Source organism: Peromyscus maniculatus, chromosome 17, assembly GCF_049852395.1.
Source record: "Peromyscus maniculatus bairdii isolate BWxNUB_F1_BW_parent chromosome 17, HU_Pman_BW_mat_3.1, whole genome shotgun sequence".
In the NCBI taxonomy this organism is placed as follows: Eukaryota; Metazoa; Chordata; class Mammalia; order Rodentia; family Cricetidae; genus Peromyscus; species Peromyscus maniculatus.
The window spans coordinates 4,168,264-4,191,543 of record NC_134868.1 but is presented as its reverse complement, the minus strand read 5'-3'; the positions used below and the strand labels follow the sequence as shown (position 1 = coordinate 4,191,543).

The 23,280-nt window shown below is 55.9% G+C and overlaps 1 protein-coding gene across 2 annotated transcripts; it reads left to right on the top strand.

The window, feature by feature from the left end:
• The first annotated feature begins 458 nt into the window (after positions 1-458).
• On the top strand, positions 459-22,849 carry Ap1m1 (adaptor related protein complex 1 subunit mu 1). Of its 2 annotated transcripts, none has more exons than XM_006989886.4 (12): positions 459-732; positions 7,915-8,071; positions 12,042-12,109; positions 13,167-13,297; positions 13,530-13,677; positions 17,958-18,084; positions 19,171-19,313; positions 19,575-19,646; positions 19,935-20,093; positions 21,549-21,674; positions 21,925-22,000; positions 22,257-22,849. In XM_006989886.4, the coding sequence occupies exons 1-12, from the start codon at positions 691-693 to the stop codon at positions 22,277-22,279; spliced, it is 1,272 nt and encodes a 423-aa protein (XP_006989948.1). In that variant the 5' UTR covers positions 459-690; the 3' UTR covers positions 22,280-22,849. The 2 variants fall into 2 exon arrangements, with proteins under 2 accessions (XP_006989948.1, XP_076409348.1); XM_076553233.1 differs by lacking the exon at positions 459-732 and adding an exon at positions 3,706-3,828.
• Positions 22,850-23,280: the final 431 nt, after the last annotated feature.

Below are 23,280 nucleotides of genomic sequence, written 5' to 3'. Positions count from 1 at the left end.
GTTTGATCTGATGGGGGAGGGACGGTTAAGAATGACAGAATTCAGAGAAGGGTAATCGGCCACACTTTACATTAGGCACAGTGGCTAAGTAACACGTGCTAGTCGCCTGGGTCCATTGGGGCAAGCCGGGGTGGGGCAGTCACTGACAGGTGACACCGACAGGTGACAGGTAACTACTGATAAGGTTTGATTGCCATTCAGAGACTGACTTCCTTTAATCGCCACCTTACAGCGAATCACAGCTGGTGACCGGACATTAGTTTACTAGACTTCTGCCGAATGCAAGGCTGACCCAAATCGGTTCCGCTTTCAGAGTCTCTCCACGGCAGCGGGTTGGAAAGCGTCCACCCTCCTGCACCGCCAGTCGCCAGCCACAGAAGGGAAGCTGCCCTGCCCAGGCCCTCCAGGCCCCGCCCACCGGGAGGGCCCGCCCACTGGGACTTACTTCCGGCCCGCTCGGGCTGTGGGCGAAAAGTACTGCCGCGAAGTTCGCACTGCGCCTGCCCTTAGTCCGTTGCGCACCTGCGCACTCGCGGCTTTCCCCTCAGACCGGACATAACGGTCCACGCGCTGCTTCATGGACCGGAAGTGGAGGGGAAGTGTCGCGGGGCGCGCCGGGCCTTGCTGAACGCCGGCAGTTCCTGCCGTTGCCGCCGCCCTCGGCTATTGCCGAGGCCTTCCAAAGCCGCCATGTCCGCCAGCGCCGTCTACGTACTGGACCTGAAAGGCAAGGTACTGAAGGGCTCGCCCCCCTCCACGTTGCCAGGCAACAGCGGAGCCCTCGCCCTGTCGGGACCCACCCTGTTGCTAGGTAACCGGCCGGCCGGCCCTGCCTGGGCGTCAGGCAGGCGGGGCAGCCTCAGTTGCCGGCCCGCCCTGTTGCTAGGAGACGGCCGGTGGTCTTTTGCGAGTCCCGCCCCGTCTCTGGCTAACTTGGTGGGCTGTGGTTGCTAGGAAACCGCCCGCTTGGCTCCTTTCCCGCCGCGTGCGCCCGGGTCCGGCCGGAAGCCGAGGACCCCGCGCGACCCTTGGCCGGAGGCGTGGTGGGGACTGTGTCCTCGGGGCCGCCCTCCCTCCGCAGCCTGCAGGCTCCAGCGCTCTCTTCCTAGAGCAGCTGCGCGTCCTGTGACACTGAGTTTAGAGAGGAGGGCGACAGAAAGGCGGTTTTTACCGAGGGGGAGACCGACTGCCCAGAGTCGCCCTGATGACTGGGAAGTAGCGGTCTGAAAGCCCCACCCCAGGCGTCCTTGCTTCCAGCTGATGCTGTCCGAGAAGCCAGCAGGGTGCTAAGCCCCGGGCCAGCGTGGGTGGGTGGGCAGAGCCCGACACATAAGCTCAGTCACTTGAAAAGGCACCGATAAAGGAATAACTGTTGAGGCCGTGTGTTCGTAACGGACCGGCAGCCCCAGCCGGGAGTCAGAAAGAGCTTTCCTGTCTGGGGGAAAACGAGACTGCTGAGACACGAAGGCCCTGGACAGAAACAGGACTCGGGCATCTTCCCCAGGAGTGTCTGTGGAAGAAAACCTCATTTGTGTGTGTTTGTGCGGGTTTGCACGTGTGTGTGGAGGAAGGAGAGCCTGCTACCCCTACATGGGCTCTTGTTATCAAACTCAGTCTCTAGACTGATTCATCGAGGCTGCCTGGCCTTCTAAGTCACTTGGATCTCCCTGTCTGTACTTCCCAGCAGCACCTAGCTAACCCTCACCCCTTGGTTTTATAAGACAAGGTTTCTCTGTGTAGCCCAGGCTGTCCTGAGCACACTCTGTAGACCAGGCTGGCCTTGACCTCAGATAGGCTTGCTCTCCCTCAGGAATGCTGGAATTAAAGGTGTGCACCACCACCACCACCACCACCACCACCACCACCACCACCACCACCACCACCTGACTCTTTTACATGGGATCTGGGTACGACTAATTTATGGTTTTGTAATGCTAAGGATATAACCCAGTGCCTCACGTCTGTTCAAGGACTGCTGTGTCGGGGAGCCACAGTGTGCTCAGTACAAAAGCCTCTTACAGGAATGTTTGTTCAGCCTTCAGAAATGGCTGTCACTTTCCCTCAGTCCATCAAGGTCGAAGGCAGGTGGCCAGCCTCTAATGTTGGGAAGCTACCAGAACAGGTCTGGCCGTAGTAAACACGTCCAACATTCATCAGTGAAAGAACACTGGTGTCCACCCCACATGGAAGAGCTGGAGGTGGTCAGAAGTAAAGAGGTGGAGTGCCCCATGTTTTCCTTAGTCCCTTGAGTATGTGCCTGCCTTGGATGCCACCCAAGGTCAACAACTGGTGAGTCCCAGATCTGGGCTTCCTCCACAGCCTTCTGGGAACCTGGTAGGCGCAATGTTCCCTAGGCCTATGGCACATGCTCTGCCTTCTGCCCTGGCCTGGAGGTACAATGGGCTGCCTGTCAGGGCTTGCTTGTTCCTTTAGCCAGCACCCCATTGGCACCTAGCAGGTGCCCCATCCTGGACTCAAGCTATAGAGCTAGATTAATGTGTGGACTCAACCCATCTCTGCAGCTGAGGTATGTGACCATAGACAAACCCGTGACCTCTCTGAGCTTTGCCTTCCTGGCTGGTCCAAAGAGTCTTATCTGGGTTATTATAAGGTGAGACAGGCCTAACGCTGCACTAGGCCCACAGAGCATGTTATTTAGACTCCACAGGTTTCTTGTGGCCTAGCAGGAAACAGTTGGACCAGCAGCTTAAGGGGTGCTTGCCTTCTGTTTGGCAATCAGACAAAGTTACAAAAGACTTCCAGGCAGAACTGGGCACCTGAGCTGGTTCTGAAGAGGTGACAGGTGTCCCAATTAGCATGCAAGGTATGAGGCAGCCACAGACTAGTGGTGGCACCTTAGGGCTCCAATGGGAGGAGGCCCCAGGGCCACTGCAGTTCCAGGAAGGAGGCCCCAGGATGTGGTGTGAGCAGACCTGTCTCTGGAAAGCTTCCCAGGGAGGCTGTAGATCTCTCCGCCTCCTTCCAAAAATGAAGACAACCTCCTGACAATGTGCCAGGCTGAGCCTGATCACCGAGGGAGCTCACGTGGCCGCCTCTGGACAGCAGGAGGTCTTCCAAGAGCGCCTGACTGCTGTTTGTTGCTTCCCCAGCTGCCCTGCAGCTTCCCTGCTTGGCAGCGTGGCCCTGGGGACCCTAGGCCTGGGGTGCTGAGCTCTTGGTTTCCCCTCCTTCTCAATGCTGTTCTTCTGGACACTGAAAACAAAGCCCCAGGCTGCCCCCTGTTATTCACAAGGACCTTTGTAGTCCAGTTCTCATAGCCCCCCAGCACAGTGCCTTTCTGTACACGTGGTCCTGGCTCATTCCACTTCAGCCAGTGGGGACTCCAAGCAGGTCCCTGGACGATCTGTCTGCTTCTGCCTTGGGGCCTTTGTACTTGGTCCTGTGGAGAGCTGTGTGGCCTGGCTTCAACTCAAACAGCACTTCCTCCAGGAAGCCTTTCCTGCTTGCCCTGGCTGAGATCATGTTCCAGCCCTTCCTACCCTGACCACACTTCATCTTCTGGCCCAGGCTGCTCACTGCGTCACAAGCATGTTTATCTGTCTGTTCCTTATCCTGGGACATTCATGAGAAGAGCAGATACTCCCAACCCATTCAACACTGGCTTTCGATGCCCAGAGCAAAACCAGGCTGTCAGACCGAACTCAGTACGGGTGCTGTGCTAAGAAGGAGAGGAGCCATGGGAAAGACAGCGTGTCACCTGCTCTGGTGGAGAGGGAGGGACTGTGAATGACAGGGTGTACCTGGAAGATGTCCAGAGTGCAGCTGCCATGGGGCCATAGGGCATCCTGGAGGCCATGGGTCTCAGAGGTAAGTGGTGCCGCTGCGGGGCAAATAGTAGGAATGTGACCATCACCCCTCCCCTGGGGACAGGCAGCAGGGAGAGGAAGGACCGTGGGGTGAGAGGATGGCAGAGAGGAGCTGTGGCCTCAGTGTCTCACCTGCCCCCCTCAGTGCCACACCAGCTCAGAGGCGAATTCCCTCCCCGAGTCCCTAGGGGTCTCCTAACACCCCCTGCCATCTCATCAGACTTTGAGAAGGTGGGGCGAGCGGAAAGGTTTCCCCATGTTTATGTCCAGACAGCTGTGACTACAGGAACCACGTCCTCCGTGGCTGCCACGGTGGTAGCAACCATATGGGCACATGGCGCACATTTGCTGACCAAGCAAGCCCCTGGGCAGCCCTGGTGAGGTGACCTGTCAGGTACTCCTGGCTGACTCTAACCAGGCCCGTCAGTCCCTGGACACCTGGGGGAAGTGGGCTCAGAGCTGCCCAGGACAGCAGTTCCCAGTGAGCACAGGAAGTGGATGGAAGTGAGGGTGTCACTTAGAGCCTGACGCTGCTCTGCCTGCTGTGTTACCTCAGGCAGGCTGCTCCACCTCTCTGGGCACTGGCATCTCCCTGTCAGACCAGCCTACCCTGTAAGAGATAGCAAGAGGACTAGGAGTGGGCAAAGGGGAGGCCCTCGGCCAGGGCATCAGACCCAGAGCTCACCCGTGGGTGCTGTGTCTCCACGGGCCCAGGTTAGGAAGGGAACCACTTTCACCTCACTGCCCTGGCCGTAAGCAGCAGACAGAATGTTTTCTGAAATGACAGCTTCTGAGGTGGGCGGTGCCTTACAGCAGGGCAGCTCGGGAGCGCTGCCGCACTGCCACAGCCGGCCGGCCATGCGACAGCAGGCGGTGTGACAAGACGGGTGCTGGACCCTGAGTACCCAGGCCCTCCTCCGCCCTCACCCACAGCTGCCGCTCACGTTTCCATCCCATTTCCTCGGGGTCCTCCAGGGTGCACTTCTGTCTGTTCTTTCAGGGTGCACAGTGACTCTGAGGGCAGAGCCGACCCTGGGCATCTCAGAGTCCCGAGGCCTGGATCCGTGTTCTATATCTGTGCTCAGCTAACTCTGTGTGTGTGTGTGTGTGTGTGTGTGTGTGTGTGTGTGTGTGTGTGTGTGTGTGTGAGAGAGAGAGAGAGAGAGAGAGAGAGAGAGAGAGAGAGAGAGAGAGAGAGAGATTGGGTGTGAAGAGTGCAGGTGCTGTGGAGGTCAAAAGAAATCAGATCCCCTGGAGCTAGAGTTATAAGCAGTTGTGAGTTACTTGATGTAGATGCTGGGAACTGGACCTGGGCCTCTGAACAGCATTGGACCTAAGCGATGAGCTATTTCTCCAACCTCTAGGATTGATTTGTTTGTTTGTTTGTTTGTTTGCTTGTTTTTTGAGACAGGGTTTCTCTGTTGTAACCCTGGCTATCCTGGAACTCACTCTGTAGACCAGGCTGGCCTTGAACTCACAGATCTATCTGCCTCTGCCTTCCAAGTATACCACTATGCCTGGCAACCCTGGGATTTATTTATTTATTTATTTAGTTAGTTAGTTAGTTAGTTAGTTAGTTAGTTAGTTTTGGTTTTTCTAAGACAGGGTTTCTCTGTGTAGCCTTGGCTGTTCTGGAACTCACTTTGTTGATCACACTGGCCTCAAACCCTCAAACTCAGAGATCTGCCTGCCTCTGCCTCCCAAGTGCTGGGATTAAAGGCGTGCGCCGCCGCCGCTGCCACCACCTCCAGGCTCATATGCCGCCGCCACCCAGCAACTCTGGGATTTTTTTAAAGACAGGTCCTCACTCTGTCTGGTCTGAAGCTTACTCTGTAATCTAACAGGAATCCCCTCCCTCTGCCCCCAAGCACTAGGATTAGAAGTGTGTGTCACCATGGTTGGCGGAGTATTTTCAGCAGGGCAAGTGCTTGCTGTATAACTATAATGATCTGAGTTCAGATCCCCAGAACCCACATAAATGCCAGGTGGGTACAGTGCCCCAGGATCCCAGGAGCATGCTGGCTAGCCAAGGTGGCAAGCTCTGACCTCAAGTGAGAGACCCTGCTCAGTATGTAAGGTTGAGGAAAACACCCCATGCCATCCCCTGGCCTCCACACTCAGACTCTTGTACTACACACACACACACACACACACACACACACACACACACACACACACACACAAAGGTGTTGCATGTGAACTGGCTTTGGTGACTCATGCCTATAATCTCAGCACTCAGGATTGCCATGAGTTTGAGGCTAGCCTGGGCTACACAGTGAAATCATTTCGACAAAGCAAAAGCTACAGGCGTCTTTCTTGTCAGAGCAGGCTGTCCACAGATACCCAGGCACTGTGTAGAGATTGGAGGGCCCTCAGATTCTGGAATCCTGGGGTCCTGAAACCTAGCTGTGGAGTGCTTTGGAACGTTACAGACCCAGATGCTCTGTGCATCTGTTGAAAGACACGTCCTTGCCTCTAGTCCAGGTCTGTTTAAAATTCAGCCACTCATATATGAGGGCTAGGGGTGGTAGCTCACGCCTGTCATCCCAGCACTCAGGAGGTAGCAGCAGGAGGAACAGGATTTCAGGGTCATCATTGGCTACATAGTGGATTTGAGACTAGCCTGGGCTCATTAGGTCCAATTCTGCTCTCCTTTGAATGTCCTGACACACATAGCTTCTTCTCTGCTGTAAGTGTCCCCAGGAGGAGCCCCTGGGTCATGTTTAACTCTGGGGTCACTTGCTGAGGAGCCACTGTCCTTGCGATATGGTCGTCCTCATTGCACAGTCTCTTGGCGGTGGGCAGTGAGGAGGAAGACAGGGCAGGGCTACGCTTGTGCAGGCCTCAGTGAGTTCCATGAACTTGGACTCCTTGGAGATTGGGTGTCTGATGCTGTCAGGAGAGGCAAGTGCACCAGCAGTCTGCATGGAGTGTTCATGGAGCAGGGCTTGCCCTGGGGTCTGAGGGATTCGGTCCCTCCCCTCTCCTGCCCTCTGACTGCAGGAGAGCCTTGTGGTGGAACTTGCCTGGGGTGGAAGTCAAATTGGCCTGAGGTCCTGTCCCTTCACAGATGGTTCCCACCCCGACCCAGGCACTCAAGAGTGGAAACCACTCTCGGCCTTGCCAGAGCCCACCAGAGAAAACTGACGCTCTGGTATGGTCATACCTATGGGGACCAACCTGGTGCCTCCGGGAGATGCACGCTCCCACCAGGCAATATGCGGGACCCCAAGCCTCCAAAAAAGCACTGTGTCCTGGCTCCGCGGTGGGGTTATCCAGAAGGGACTCCAGTGGAGGTGGCACCACTCTCCCCTCGGCGCCTCCTCCTGCATCTGCTGGACTGAAGTCACACCCTCCTCCTCCTCCTCCGGAGAAGTAGTGAAATAGATTTCCCAGCCGAAGTCAGTCTTGGACAGGTTGCAGTATGACGTCATTTCCTTGGTGCATCTGTAAAATACTTCACCCACTGAAGACCGTGACTCTTTCCAGTGCTGCCCTGCTTTTGCTGGTGTCCTGCACCTGGAAGTTGTGATGCTAAAGGCTCATCTTATATTTTCTGCCCCATGGACCATTTCACTATTTGACTGTGCTACCGGGAGATCGTATTTACAAACTGAGACATTGTACCAGGTGCCCATACTGCAAAATTAAGATGTCTAAGTCACCCACTAAAGCCATAAACCAGTTTGTGCTAGGATTCCAGTCATGTGTCACCACCACACCCTGCTTATAATTCATTTTTGGACATGAAATACCAGATTTAAAAGAGCTAAAGTATTATGATATAATGACTGTGATTTCACCTCCAGAATTTGGATGAATTTAGGACGTGGGCAAGATCGGGTTGTAGACTTCTAGGACTGAAGGCCCTGGTGTGTGTGGATCATGGTAAACTCACCAAAGCAAGTAATGCCCTTGAGATGGTCCTGCAGAAGCCAATCATTGCTTTCTTTTGTTGATACGCAGTCTTTACTGTATTCCATTCAAATTGCATAAAACCATTAATGTCCAAATGAATTTTGTCTTGTTGCTGTGTTAGAGAAAAAAAAAAGAGTGGAAGCCACCCCTTCTTTCCTTCCTGTTGCAGGTACTCATCTGCCGGAACTACCGTGGGGATGTGGACATGTCAGAGGTGGAGCACTTCATGCCAATCCTGATGGAGAAGGAGGAGGAGGGCATGCTGTCACCTATCTTGGCCCATGGCGGCGTTCGCTTCATGTGGATTAAGCACAACAACCTGTACCGTATCCCTGCTGCGGGGCAGGGGCTTGGGGGTGACATGCCTGCCCACTGGCACAGGACAGCTGGGCAGCCAGAGGGCACAAGTTTAGGGAATGCTAAGTATTCCAGAGCTGCTGAGCAAGAGTGGGGGACAGCCGGGCCCAAGGGTGGCTTTGGTTGGAGACGTGTCATGTTAACAGGGTTCGTCTTTGGACGGGGTGGCCTGATTGTCAGAGGCAGGGGTGGAGAAGTGAGGGAAGTGGGGTCGGAGTAGGAGTGGGGAGTTCTCATGTGCCCTGCATCCCCAGCCCGTCTTCAGCCTCAAACCAAGCATGAAATGAGTGCACCACCACTCGGGGCTTGGGCTGTGCAGTGAGCAGTGGGGAGCACCAGCTCTGCAGCTGCAGGCCCCTCAGGGTCAGTAAGTAAATGTGTGTGTGCCCCCAACAGAGGCAGAGGCTGCCCCCTCCTATGGACACTGCTGGCCTTGCAGCTCCTGCCCCGCCTTCCCACCCAGGCATGCTCCTGGAGCCACAGGTTAGCTGTAGTGATAAGCGCCCCCCCAAGGTGGGTCCCAGAGACATCCCCATCTCTAGAAGCCCTGAGGATAGCTCTGGAGAGGATATAGATGGCCTAGAACCCCTAAGAGAAAGATGGTTGTCACTTGAAGCCACACTCTAGGCTGTGGCTACCCAGTTGCAGGAACAGGTGAGGTGCTTGTGGACCAGCAGATGGGTCCCTGCCACTATAGTACACAGTGTGGCAGCAGGGGCATAAGAGGGCTACACCACACACACACACACACACGCACGCACGCACGCACGCACGCACGCACGCACGCACGCACTGCACTGGGGCATCCCCCACCACTGCCCCCCCCCAACTGTGGCCCTGTGAGTTCCCAGCTTATAACTGGGGCAAGGCTCAAGTGGACACGGCCTTCCCCCTCTTTCCCGGGCCTTCCCCCTCCTTCCTGGGCCTTCCTACCCAGGGCGTGGGTGTGGCATAAACAGGGACTTGGAGACTGGCCACAGGCCTCCCCGATAGCTCAGGCTGATGAGAAAGGGAAGCACGAAGCTCCTGAGGGCTGGCAGGCACGTTTCGCCGGCACAGTTGTGAATCTAGCAGCCTCAGCCAGCTGGGGAGATCTGGAGGTTTCTGTAAAAAGTGTGACTGGCCTAGTGCGGTCTGCAAGGCTAGGAAGGTGCTGTATGACAGACCTTCTGCTGGGGAGACATGACATCGGTAGCTCAAGACACACCAAAGTATGGATACCAGCAGAGTCCAACTTGGTGAACCAATGCGTTTACCACAGTTACATACAGGATTATGGGTCACTTACAGGGGCAGAGATGACTCAAAGACAAATGCATCTCCAAAGCCCACCCCAGCATAGGTGACAACTCAAGAAAGCTGGGAACCTGAGTCCCTGCACAGTCTACAGGCAGCTCAGCAGGTTAGAGTGTCCCTTCCAAGTGCCTCTGGTCTAAACTTCTGCCAGGCAGCTACCTCTGCTGGGCTCTGCTCTTCCAGGTAGCTGATCTGGTCTCAGAGTCTTCTTTGCAACTTTGCTTGTTTACTCTTGGGAAGAAGAGGCCTAGTGAATCTGCTCAGTTTCAGGGACTTCCTGAAGCTGTTTGGAGTTGTTTACTGCTTAAGGAGCTTCCTGCAGGATGGAAACTGCATACAACACTCCACTCCTTCCCCCAGCTTTAACGTTCTTCCCACCCCGTTCCACTGTGGTCCCTGACATTGGAGGGATAACTACAAATGTCCACTTACAGCTAAAAATTAAGCCATTGTGAGGAATGTTGGTTTTAAATGAGGCGCTTTTACTCTGTGAGGAAAGGTTACGAGGCACAACAAAACCCAGTGTCAGCTTTACTGGGGGTAGGGGACAGAAGAGAGTGTGGCCAGGCCTGTTGGAAAGACACATGAGGAGAAGGAAGAGAGGGGAGGAGTCTGTGACTGGCTTTTTAAGGATTTCCCTGCACATGCCCATGTGGGCTTATGGAGCTACACCACGCATGCGCAGATTGTGTGACCACATTGCGCACAGATGACGTAAGACGTAAGCCCCCTTGCTTGGCTACTGAACTGTGCATGTGCAGTCATGCAGCTGGGGGAGTGGCCGGGAGTTCTAACAAGGAGTTTCACCAGTTATGTATGAGTTGAGGCTGACAATGTTGGTGATTGGTAAACACAAATGTTTAGAAGGTAGTTTGACAGGCACATCACATCAACCTGGTAAAACAGTACAAGTTGCTTTCTCATTAGGACCCGGAACCTCCCCAGCCACAGGTTTTTGTCCTGACAGATAGTATCAGATGTGAACTTCCTCTTGTGGAGCAGACCTGAAAGCCAATAGAAAGACTTGGTCTTATCCATGATCACCAAGCCACTACTTCCCAGTCAGGCAAGTGTTGCCCATCGTGTGGGTATTTTAGCATGTGGGGTTCATAGCTGAGCACGAATGTTGGTGACAGTTCACCAGCATCGTGCATAGCCCCTCTGGCACTTGTAAAAGCCAGCCAGCGGGGTGGGGATTTCCAGTTCAGTCCCAACTTTATTTCTCCATGGCCTGCAGTCAAAGTATGCAGTGTCTTAAGCAATATTGTCTTTCCTCTAGTTCTGGCATACAACCAACAGCAATATCAATAGCCTTTATGGTTTGTGGGGCCTCGGGATTCCCTGGCTAGCAAGTCACAGGGAGGTAGAGAAGGAGACCCACACACAGCAGGGGCTTCCTCCTGGACCCTGTATGAGGTACAAACCACACTCAAACACCTGTCTTCACAGAGAGATCCTTTATTAAACAGGGAAGAAAAGTTAAAAGGACCGCTTTCTGACTCAGGCAGAAAACAGCAGGAAATGACCTTGCAGTGTAATTTTAACGAGGATAGGAGGGGAGGTCTGTGATAGAATGGACTCAGATGCTGTAGTAAAGGAGAGAGGGGATGGGGGAGAAGGGGAAGGTGTATTTGTGCCTTTGGATAGGAGATGGACGTGGCACATAGGCAAATAGCAGTTTATAAAGGTGAAGGGGGAGAAGCCTTGTGTTAGGGTGGCGTGTTTCATTTTAATTGGGCATGTTAATTAGGTGAGCCAAAGGGGGCTTCTGATTGCTGGACTTCAATACTTTCGATAGCTGGACCTTGATAGTTACTCTCAGGAGGAGGCAGTGGGCCAAATAAGGGGATAGACATTGGAGGCAGCTTTAGGAATGTAATCGAACGATGTTTAGCAAGGCAGAGCCATGTTTGCCATGCTTGGGCTGGCTAGAGTCCCTTCAACTTGTACGAAAATGCTTATAAGAGATTTGTGACTGTCTCCACACTGGTGAGGAAATATTTGCATCCCTTACTGATAGACATAGGCCCTGTGAAATCTATCTGCCAATTTCTCAGGGGACAGGTTGATGTATGTATGGATGTATGTGTCCCATCCATTTGCCCAGGCCATATTTAAGAACAGGCCTCATGTGTTTAGAGAGCATACAAAATAGTAGGATATTTCTCAGGAATGCCAGCAGATGGAGCTATTTTCCAACCTGTGTTGATTTCCCTGTGACCAGACTTTATATGGACCAGTGGGTAGCTTCCAAGGGTACCTGAAGGGAATGGCCCATACTGTGGTCTGCCCTGAGCTCCCTCTCTGGGGGAGTAGAACTGTGTAGTGTCTCCCCAGGGAGAGTGTTGCTGCACAGTAGAAAGACACAGGCCTGACCCTGGTTGCTTCCTTACCCAGCTGGGCTCTTCCAGTCTTGCCCCTAAATGCAGCATCCAGAAGCCACCCCTTAAACCTTCTACTGCCTGTGTCCCCCAAGGCTCTGCTGACTGCTTACCATTTGTCCCTGGCCTGGCTCAGACTGGGGGCTTAGTCCTAATCCTGGGCCCAGTGGATGGCTGGGGTGCAGCTGGGGCAGGGAGACTTGGGGGTTCTATAGTGTGATATCCCAGCCCCAGAAGGCTCCTTGACTCTGCCACCATGCAGTGGTCGCCACTTCAAAAAAGAACGCTTGTGTGTCGCTGGTATTCTCCTTCCTTTACAAGGTGGTGCAGGTAAGGCCCCAGCAGTGGGACTTCCTCCTGGGAAGGGCTTTGAGTGAGGGGTTGTAGCATTGTATACCCAGGTGATCCTAGGCTGGGAAGCCTCAGCCTCCTTGCAGGTGAGGCCTTTGGCCGTCATTGCATCCCCAAGAAAGTGATCAAGATGGGGAGACATCATGGCTGTGCAGATGTACAGGGACAGGAGGGTGTGCAGTGTGATCCAGGCCCTGTGCCTGACATAGGGGTTGGGGTCAGTTAGGTGCACGGACTGGGCCTTGGGGACGTGTGGAGTGTGCAGTCTGATGCTGGTGTGTGCACAGCTTTGCCCGGGACACCTTTGGATTTAAAGCAGCCTCTGGCTGCTGAGTCAACTGGGCTGAAGGCAGCAGAGCTATGGGCCATCTGGCTTTATTGCTGCTGGGATTGAGCAAGGGCTCCAGGGCTGGCATTGAGTTTCCACTGAGTGCCTCTGGGGGTCAGGAACCCTCTCCCTGTCTCTCCTCCCTCCCTTCTTGGGCTCCTCTTAGCCGAGGGCTAAGGATGGAGCAAGGAGCCCGCTGGGAGAGTCCCCACGTGGCTCCCTTCTGAGCAGGCCCACTGTGAACAGCCTAGCTTTGCCACCTCTGGCGTGCAGGATGTGATTGGGGTGCTGGGGTGAACAGGGCCGTGGGCTGTATCTTCCCCGGTGCTGGCCTTTCCCGCTTGTTCTATAACCGGCTTGCTGCAGTGTCCCTATGAAGACAGTGTCCCTATGGTGCCCCTCTGGGTCCCTCCATAGCCTCCCGCTACCCACAAAAATGGAGATGCTTGCCTACATGTAGCCAGACAGCCAACACCTTAGGGAGGTGAGCAGCAGCCTTGAGTCAGATAGACACTGTCAGGATTAACTGCAGAGGCCTCACAGCTGCAGTGCTGATACAGGGTCACTCTTCCGGCCAGTGTCTGTGGTCCCTGTTCAGACCCTTGCGTTCAGGGCATGTGTCATCACACACGGGGAGTGTCACCCACAGGGAGGGCCAGAATGGCCCTCGGGTCTGGGCTGAGGCCTGCTGTGCTGCGCCCTGCCCAGGTTTTCTCCGAGTATTTTAAAGAGCTGGAGGAGGAGAGCATCCGAGACAACTTCGTCATCATCTATGAGCTGCTGGACGAGCTCATGGACTTTGGCTACCCACAGACGACAGACAGCAAGATCCTGCAGGAGTGAGTGCTGTGTTCTCAATTGCCAGCCCCGCAGGGCAGGCAGGTTGCTCTGCCTGCCCCTGCTGTTTTTTGGTTATTTTGAGACAGGGTCCTGGTCCTCTGCCTCTGCCTCTGCAGTGCTGGGCTGATGCAGGGACTTCCGGTGGTTGGGCTCCCCTGTCCCCTAGCCCCACCCCAGTGTCAAAGCCCAGCATTTCATGTCACCTCTGTAACTGAGCGGGTGGCCCCATAGGTACATCACTCAGGAAGGCCACAAGCTGGAAACGGGGGCCCCTCGGCCCCCGGCCACCGTCACCAATGCTGTGTCCTGGCGCTCAGAGGGCATCAAGTACCGGAAGAACGAAGTGTTCCTGGACGTCATTGAGGCCGTTAACCTCTTGGTGAGCCGCCTCCTCTCTTCTTTTCCTAACTTGCCGTCTTCCAGGGTGGAAGTGAGAGAGGAAACTGACAACCAGCAGAGCCCTGGGTGTGTAGGTGGTAACCTTACCCGCCTGCAGCAGGCGCAGGGCTCCCTCTGCCAGCCCTCCTCTCACTTAGAAGCTGTAGGGCCAACATTGTGGTGGTTCTCAGGACAGTGAGGTAGGGGGACCCCAAGTTCCAGACCTTCCTGGGTCACACTGTCTCAGAAAACAAAGATAGAAGGGGCACCGAGATGACTCATCAGGTAAGGAAGGGGCTCCCACAAAGCCTGCCCATCTGGGTCCATGCTAGGACCTACGGTGGGAAGAGAGAAGTGACTCCTGCAGGTTATCCTCTGACCTTGTGTGCGCAGTTGTGCATACGCTTGCACACACACGTACACGCACACACAAATAATAAATAATTACAATTTAAAGAAATAACAGGGCCAAGGAAATGGCTCAGTGAGCCAAGTTACTTCTCAAGCCTAATGACCCGAGTCCCACTCCAGAGGCCTCAGAAGTGAAAGGAGAGAACACCACAAAGTTGTCTTCTGATCTCCAGAGAGGTGGGGGCCCCCTGACCCAGTCATGTACACTCCTACATAGTGAAAAATAGGTATACCAGCAGAGTGCTTGTGTTCAAGGGTGAGGACCCAAGTTCAGATCCCAACACATGAGTGGAAGCTGGGTGTGGTGGCGTGCACCCTGAGGGGGCGGGGCCAGGAGGATTAGCCCAGCCAACATGAGAGGTCCAGCTCAGGAGAGACAAAGGATGCCTCAAACAAAGGCTGGGGAACCAGAGGGCAAGGTACCTGACGTGGAACTCTGGCCTTCACATGCTCACACATAGGCATGTGCACACATGTGACAGACCGAACCCATAAAACGTAGACCGTTGGGAAGCCAGCTCTGTCACCAGGAGACCGGGAGTCTTATTGCCACGCCAGAAGACCGCACCCCCCAAGACTGCTACTCTTCTAGAATGCTGAGATCATGGGTGGCTTGAGCTTTTGGCTTCTGTGTTCCTTGCTTGGTGTTTGGGTTTTGTAGTCGTGGGTGTGGACCCCAGGACCTCTGCACACAGGCTGTGTTGGTTACTTGTCTAACTGTTACAGAATACCTGACATCTTAAGGGAGGAAGCGTCCCCTGGACATCACAGCCCGTCATGGTTGGGAAGCCGTGGTGGCAGGAGTGTGGACAGCTGTCACACGGTGTCCACAGTAGGAAGCAGAGCCATGGCGGCTGCAGTGGTACTGGCTTCCTTCCGCCTTTTCACTCATCCAGAACGCCAGCTCGTGGGATGGGGCCCTCCCATTCTGGGGGCGGGGGGTCTTCATACCTCAGTTAACCCAATCTAGAAACTCCTGGACTGCCTCTGCCCAGAGGCCTGTCTCCTGGGTGACTAGAGCCTGCCAGGTTAATAATCCGGAGTTACATCAGGCAATAATTTTCATTACGTGTGTGAATATGTGTGTATCTGTGTGTATGCGTGTGTATTTGTGTGTGTATGCATTTGGGGGATGTGTACCTGAGAGTGCAGATGCCCACAGAGGCCGGGAAAGGACAAGGATCCACTGAAGTTGCAGTTAGAGGCAGTTGTGAGACACCTGACATGAGTGCCGGGAACCAAGAGCAGAAACGCCACCTCCCAGGTGCTGGGATGACAGGTGTGTTCCATACACCCAGATCCCAGTGCTTTTTATTAGTTTTTGCATAGTGTATGCTCTTTTTAAAAATTATTTATTTATTTTTACTTTATGTGCATTGGTGTTTTTCCTGCATATATGTCTGTGTGAGGATGTCAGATCCCCTGGAACTAGAGTTACATACTGCTATGAGCTACCATGTGGTGCTGGGAATTGAACCTAGGTCCCATGGAAGAACAGCCAGTGCTCTTAACCGCTGAGCCATCTCTCCAGACCTAGTATATGCTCTTAAAACCTGTTTCCTTTGGTTTGGTTTGTGTTTGTTGTAGTTTGTTTCTTGTCAGAGAGTCTCACTATATAGCCCTGGCTGGCCTGGGATTCTCAGAGATCTGTTTGCTTTTGCCCCCAAAGTGCTGGGGTTAAAGCTGTGCACCTCCATACCTGGTCTTGGTTTTGTTTTGTTCTAATACAAGGTCTCTCTATTTAGTTCCTGGCTAGCCTGGAACTCATGGAAATCTCTGGGCTAGATAAAATGGCCCTGCCTTTTTTTTTTTTTTTTTTTGGTTTTTCGAGACAGGGTTTCTCTGTGTAGCTTTGCGCCTTTCCTGGAACTCGCTTTGGAGACCAGGCTGACCTTGAACTCACAGAGATCCGCCTGCCTCTGCCTCCCGAGTGCTGGGATTAAAGGCGTGCGCCACCACCGCCCAGCTGGCCCTGCCTTTTTATTCAAAGCAAAAGAATTGGACATGCTGCTAGATTCTGGTGCTGACAGTCTTTTCCTCCTGTGAGTGATCTGAGCAGATGTGAGAAGTCAGTAAAGGATCGGCCTGGCCTTGGAACGTCTGGCACTAGGTGTGCAGTGAGCCCGCACCCAGTAAGACAGACAGCAGTACCGTCCTTGAACGCACAGATGTCTGCCTGCCTCAGCCTCCCCAGTGCACCCCCACGCCTGGCCGGCTCTTCATCCCTCACTTAGGCTTCCCCCATGTGTTAGTTGCTTTCTCTTGCTGTGGTAAACACCATGGCCAGGGCGCCTTACGAAAGAGAGTGTGTATTGGGCTTATGGTTTCCAGGGTTAGGGTCCATGATGGCAGGAACAGCAGGGCAGCGAGTGGCAGACACGGTGTCTGGAGCTGGAAGCTGAGCTCCAGCCGCAAGCGTGAAACAGAGTAAACGGAATGGCCTGAGGCTTGGAAACCTGAAGGGCCACCTCCAGTGACATCCGTTCTCCAGCCAGGCCGCACCTCCTGAGCCTCCCGAACAGCACCAACCGGGGGACGGTCAAATGCCCCAGGCTAGCAGGGCGTTTCTCGTCAGACCACCACACCTAATCCTTCTGCTTTGAATTGCCTACAGCTTATTCAGAGTGAGTTCTGGTAGGAACCTCATTTTTAAAACCCTAATCTGAGATGGTGTCTGGTAGTGCCCATCTCTCCCGGTAAGTGGGAGACTGAAGCAAGAAAGTCAGAATGTTGAGGCCAGTCTGAGTTCCATAGCGAGACGTCATCCCCAAAGGACAATCCATTTTGACGCGTGCGTGCGTGCGTGCATGCGTGCGTGCATGTGAATGCAGGTGTGTGAGTGCTACAGTGGAGGGCAGAGGCCGACAGTTTTGGGGTCAGTCCTGACCTTCCCCCCTGTCTGAGGTGGCCCTTTGCTTGTTGGTTGCTGTACACAGCAGGCCTGGAGGCCCAGGCGTGCGTCCCACCTCCACTGCAGGTGCTGACCTAAGCGCCGGCTTCCTGGGCTCTGGGGACTTGAACCGAGGTCCTTGTGCTTGCACGGCAAGCACTTCACTCACTGCGCCACCCTCCCGGCCCGCCTCCGACTTGTCATTGGTGTGTTTAGACCGCCTCGCTCTGTGAGTTTCTGGACTGAGGTCTGCTTTCTGCCTTCTTGTCTGGTCCTGTTCTCCCTCCTCCTCTCCTGTGGGTCACGGAGACGTCTGAGGGTTCCGTTGTTTCTCCTGTGCTTCTGCCCTTGTCTCGTGCTGTGCTTATCTTCGTGGCTTCTGCAAAGCACCAAGAGCTGCGTGTTAGAGATGATGAATCACACTCAAGACGGTGCTCCCTCGAGGACCGCCAAGGACCTGGGAAGTCCCTGAGGCTCCCCTGTCGTCACCCAGTGCAGTGAATGCTGGCGTAAACCTGCCGAGATGCTTGGGGTCGTGCTGGTGTGCCCTGCACCCACCTTTCCTGCGCCGTCCTTCCAGCATTGGGCTGCAGCTTTGGCAAACGTGCCGGGAAGCAGCGGCCGTGTTTGCGCTGTCACTTGGCAGTCTCCATGCCTTGGTGCCACCCAGAGGTGGGGTCTGCTGGTGGCCTGTGGCTGGTCCAGGTTCAAGGGGCCCTGTGGTGCTGTCACGACGACGACATCACCAAACACATAGTCAGTGCTGTGCGTGTAAAACTGGGCTTGGGTTCCCATCTGCTTAGGCGAGTGCTCTCCCTCTGGAAGTGGGGTATCCCCAGCCCTCAGTGCTTTGGGATCCTCACACCTGCAGCCAGCTCATCTGCTTGTTCTTCTCAGGACAAACTCTAGGGAGAAAGTGGGTTTGCAATTGAGCCAGCAGTGATGGAGGTCACACCTTACATGGTTCCCACTGTCCCCAGGTCAGTGCCAATGGCAATGTGCTGCGCAGTGAGATTGTGGGCTCCATCAAGATGCGGGTCTTCCTCTCGGGCATGCCTGAGCTGCGCCTGGGCCTCAATGACAAGGTCCTCTTCGACAACACAGGCCGTGAGTACCCGAGAACAGTGCAGAGGCTGGATCAGTCTTGCCCCGGGGAGGTGGCCTCACCTGATCCCAAGGGCATGCTTGCCCAGTAGGACGGGCCACTGCTTTCAAGTGCCAGGTTTAAGAAAATGCCTTGGGTCGCTGAGGTGGCACAGTAGGTAAAGGTGCTCGCCGCCAAGCCCCACGCCCTTAGTGTGATCTCTCGAGCCCGTGTGCTGGAGGAGAGCTGAGCCAGTTCCTGTAAGTTGTCCTCCCACTTCAGTGCCCACGCAGCACACAGCCTTCCCACACACAGCAAAGAAGATGTAACGGAGACTGCACACTGCTCAGAAACCTCAGACTAGGGCTGCAGACCAGTCAGCGGTCAGCACTGACCCAGCAGACCTGGGTTCAATACCCACCAGCACCAAAAAGACAAAGATCCAGGCTGGCGTGCTGGAAGTGCCTGTCATCCATCACTCAGGAAACTGAGGTGGGAAGAGTGAGTTCGAGGCCAGCCTGGATGACAGTGTGAAACTGTCAAGGGTGACAGAGAGCTAAGGTCCGGTACTCAGACGTCTCAGTGAGGCCCAGCCTGCCCCACAGTCAGAGCCTGGAGTAGAGCCTGGCCCCACCCTCGTCCCCTTCCCTTTGTCCGCGGGCTCTTTCTAAGGTGAGGCTTCCACAGCTGGGCGTGCCTAGGCTTCTGTGGGCCTTCATTGGCCACATCACGGAGGCCCTAGTTGAGGTTCCTGGCCCCTCACAGCCTCCCAGACTTGCTAGCTCCGCCTGGGCCCTCTGAAGTGGGTGGGACATCGTAGTGCCGCCCACGGCCACTTGGCAAATATGTCCTGACCAGCTGCTGTGTGGCTGCTGAAGACACAGCATGGCACAGGGAGCCCAGACCCCAGGACTCCATGCCGGTGTCAGGCTGAGATGTGGAGGCAGGAGGATGACAGGCAGTTGTCTAGGAACTGGTCCCTTGTGTATACAAAGGCCTGTCTTGTGGGCACGGGGCAGACTCTGGTCTGCCGAGGTGGTCGTAGCAGTAGGAGCCAGAGCAGACACGGGGACCTCAGCCTGTGCCGGCTTCACCCCTGCCTCACACAGGAGGGAAGAGCAAGTCAGTGGAGCTGGAGGACGTGAAGTTCCACCAGTGCGTGCGGCTGTCGCGATTTGAGAACGACCGCACCATCTCCTTCATCCCACCCGACGGAGAGTTCGAACTCATGTCCTACCGCCTCAACACCCACGTGAGTGCCTCCCACTTGCAGGTTCCCAGGGAAGCTCAGTGTCAGTTCTGGCACACCCTCTGGGCCACCTTCCAGCCCTGTAGGGGAGCGGAAGCCTTAACCATCAGTGCTGGACTTCTTGGGCAGACGCTGGGCAGTGTGATAGCTGCTCCTCCTTCATGGGGGCCCAGGAGGCTGCCCCACCGCTTGCCTGAAAAGAACAGGCCTCAGTTTCCCCTCAGGAAGTGGGACTTGATGTGAGCACTTCCTCCTTCCGCACAGGTAAAGCCTTTGATCTGGATCGAGTCCGTGATTGAGAAGCATTCCCACAGCCGAATCGAGTACATGATCAAGGTCAGTGGGAGGGTGGGCAGCCTGTCACCTGGTGCTGGTGCAGCAACAGGAAGCAGGAGAGACTCGTCCTGCAGACACTCACCTTGTCCTGGAGGGAGGGACGGGTGCCGTGGAGGCCTGGGACAGGAGGAGAGTCAGGTGTGGGCACTGCCTGGAAAAGCCTAGGGGTAGAAAGTGGGAACCCACTGCCAGGCAGGGACTGTGTCGCCCTGGTAGGTGCCTGGGTGGGGGGTGGCTAGACTCCCTTCCCTGCATCCTCCAGAGCCTCTACCCGGGGCCTCCTTGCAGGCCAAGAGCCAGTTCAAGCGGCGGTCCACAGCCAACAACGTAGAGATCCACATACCAGTCCCCAATGATGCCGACTCGCCCAAGTTCAAGACTACGGTGGGGAGTGTCAAGTGGGTCCCTGAGAACAGCGAGATCGTGTGGTCCATCAAGTCCTTCCCGGTGAGCCCCATATTTGCCACATGCCCCTAAACACGCCCCACCCCCCATGGGGCTGGAGCGATGGCTCAGCAGTTAAGAGCACTGAGAGAGAGCAGTTAAGAGCTCTTCCAGAGGACCCAGGTTCAGTTCCACAGGGCAGCTCACAAGATCTGACACCCTCACACAGACACATGCAGACAAAACACCGATGCACATAAAAATAAACACCCCCCCCCCATACCACCCCTGTTCCACCTCTGGGAGGGCGTTTTTGGGAGCAAGGAGCAGCCCCGGGGAGTGGCATCCTGAACACGGGTACAGCGCCCCTCTGCACCCCAGCAGGGCTGGGGGAGGGCGGGCCGCAGATCCATCCCAGGAGAGCTTTCTCTTGGTGCTCCAGCACAGCCACGGCAACATGTGTGGCATTTTCTACAGATCCTCTTTTCACATGGAAGTTGTTTCGTAGTTTTGTTTGGTGGGGACTTTGTTTGAAACAGGGTCTCCTTGGGTAGCCTCAGTGATCTGCAGCTCACTATGTAGCCCAAACTGACCTCCTAACTGTAGCCCAGGCTGGCCTGAAATTCATCATGTATCCTAGTTTGGCCCAAAAGTTACCATGTAGCTCAGGCTGACCTCAAACTCACCACATATCCCAGACTGGCCTTGAACTTGCCACCATCCTCCTGCCTCTGTCTCCTGCATGCCATGTCACCAGACCCAGCTTACACTCATCTGCCTGTGTTTTCCTATGGGTAGATCCTCTCTCCATTTCCTCCTCACTTTTTTGGATGCCAGGAGTTAGAATGTTATTTCACCATCTCCCATGGAGATGAAACGGTGTCCTTTATGGCTGGGAGCTGATGCGGAGAACCTGTGCCGGAGCCACGGCTCAGTCCTGCCGCACCCCAGCTCCTAAGCAGGGCCCTACTCACAGCTACTTCTGCACCCCTCAGCCTGAGCTCGGGACCAAAGGCCATGTTGTCCCAGATAGAGCTAGAGCCGGGGTGCCAGGCACAGAGGACAGCCAGGCCTAGGCCTGAAGCTCGGCCTGCCCAGGGCAGGCAAGGGTCCCAGCCAGTCCTGATGGGCCCCACTCTCAAACCGCCTCCTTTTATTGCTGGGCTTCTGGAAACCTAGCCCACCCATCCATCGCTCTCTGCTGTCACTCTGCCTGTTCAGAGTCCCCTGGGACCCTTTGCTTTTGTCTTACCCTGTTCTGAGAGCAAGTGGGAGGGCCGTGCAAGGGAACGCACCACGCTCCCCCGTGTCGTGTCCCCCCCCCCCCCCCCCCCCCCCCCCCGCTCCCTTTCCCACCATGGCCAGTCTGGCCGCTCTGGCTTGGCAGCGCCCTGTCTCTCCCTAGGAGCTGGTGGAGCCCTTCACAGCCTGCCCAGCTTCGGCTCCTGGGAGCCATGGGCCAGCCTGGGGCCGGGCAGCTGGGTAGCTGCCTAACTGCCTCCTGCGTTGGCTCCCCAGGGTGGCAAGGAGTACCTCATGCGGGCCCACTTTGGTCTTCCCAGTGTGGAGGCCGAAGACAAGGAGGGCAAGCCTCCCATCAGTGTCAAGTTCGAGATCCCCTATTTCACTACCTCTGGCATCCAGGTATGAGTGCGTCAGGGCCGGCTGCCTGGGACGCTTGAGCCCAGAGTCACAGCAGAAACCCAGCCCCCCATCCTGGCATGGGGTCTATTTCCTTGGGGCCTCTCAGAAGGTGTGTGGGTAAGGGACACATTCTGGTCCCCTGAAAAGCTGGGTCTTGGCCACTTCTGACAGCCCCTCATGCTGTGCCAGGCCTGCCCCCTTGGATGAGGGTGATAGTGGGGTGCGGCAGACTCAGGGCCTTTGTGTCCAGGTGCGCTACCTGAAGATCATTGAGAAGAGCGGCTACCAGGCCCTGCCCTGGGTTCGCTATATCACCCAGAACGGAGGTGAGCCACTGCCCGCTGGGCAGGACCTGCACAGGTCTTTCTGGGCGGGGCTTCCTGTGTGGAGCTGAGGGTGGGTGCCCCGTGACCCCGTGTGGAGCTGAGGGTGGGTGCCCCGTGACCCCGTGTGGAGCTGGGGGTGGGTGCCCTGTGACCCCATGTGGAGCTGGGGGTGGGTGCCCTGTGACCCCGTGTGGAGCTGAGGGTGGGTGCCCCGGGACCCCGTGTGGAGCTGAGGGTGGGTGCCCCATGTTTCTAGATTACCAGCTCCGGACCCAGTGAGGGGCCCCTGCAACCAGCCCAGCCCACCCGGCCTCAGGATGACGCACTTGCCACACGCACTGGAACCGAAGCTGGAAGGTGGCTCTGGACACAGCAACAACCCTCCTCCCCTCAGTCCTGCGTGGACCCACGCAGAACCCCCTCCCTGGTCCCATTCTGATCCAGGGCGGAAGGAAGGGCCGGCCAGCCTCCCCCAGAGACAAGCCAGCTTGAGCCTCGGCTCCTGGTGCCACATGCCCGCCACTCGCCTGTGGGCGCCATCCTCACCCACCACCAGGCACTCGTTCGGTTGCCATTTGAGCATGTTGATGGTGTCACTTGTCGCTGTCCATCCCCTGTCTACCTGTGTCCTGTGCAGTCACCACGCAGCACTTGGAGCACCTGCCCCTCCACGCTGGCCCACGTCCAGGATAGTTGCCTGACTGGCTGTGCTCCCATGCCAGCCCTTGGCCGCATCAGTGTTTCCCCGAGAGGGTCCCTGGCCAGGCACGGGCTTCTGTCACTGTACAAAGCCACCTTGCCCTCCCCCCCACTGTGTGACAGTTACATTAAAGTCCATTTGTTACAGTTGCCGCCCATCCTTTCTCTGTGCTGTGGGTCAGGCCCGCCTGGGCACCCTGGGTTGCGGCAGATAGGCCTAGCAGTGAGGGAACTCCTGGCCCCTCCCTTGGGTAGCTGGAGCCCTCTGAGGGACACAGGGTGGGTTATCCTTGCTGGTCTCTAGCCTGCTGTCTCTGGTGGATGGTGGTAGCCTTCCTCTGGTGGTCTGGTTGGAGACGCCCACGGTCCCACGTTCCCCGTGGTGGCTTGGACTCTGCCACCAGACTGGTTACCAAGTTCCGAAGGGCTTGGAAGTTGTGTCTCCGTGGTCTGAGGGCTCTGCCCTCCCAGAGCCCTCTCGCCCTGCAGCCTCTGCTCTCCTGCCTCTTGTCACTGCACGCCTGCTTGGGGTGTGGCATGCGCATCTCACCTCCCAGAGCAACAAGGCCAGCTCCCGGCCC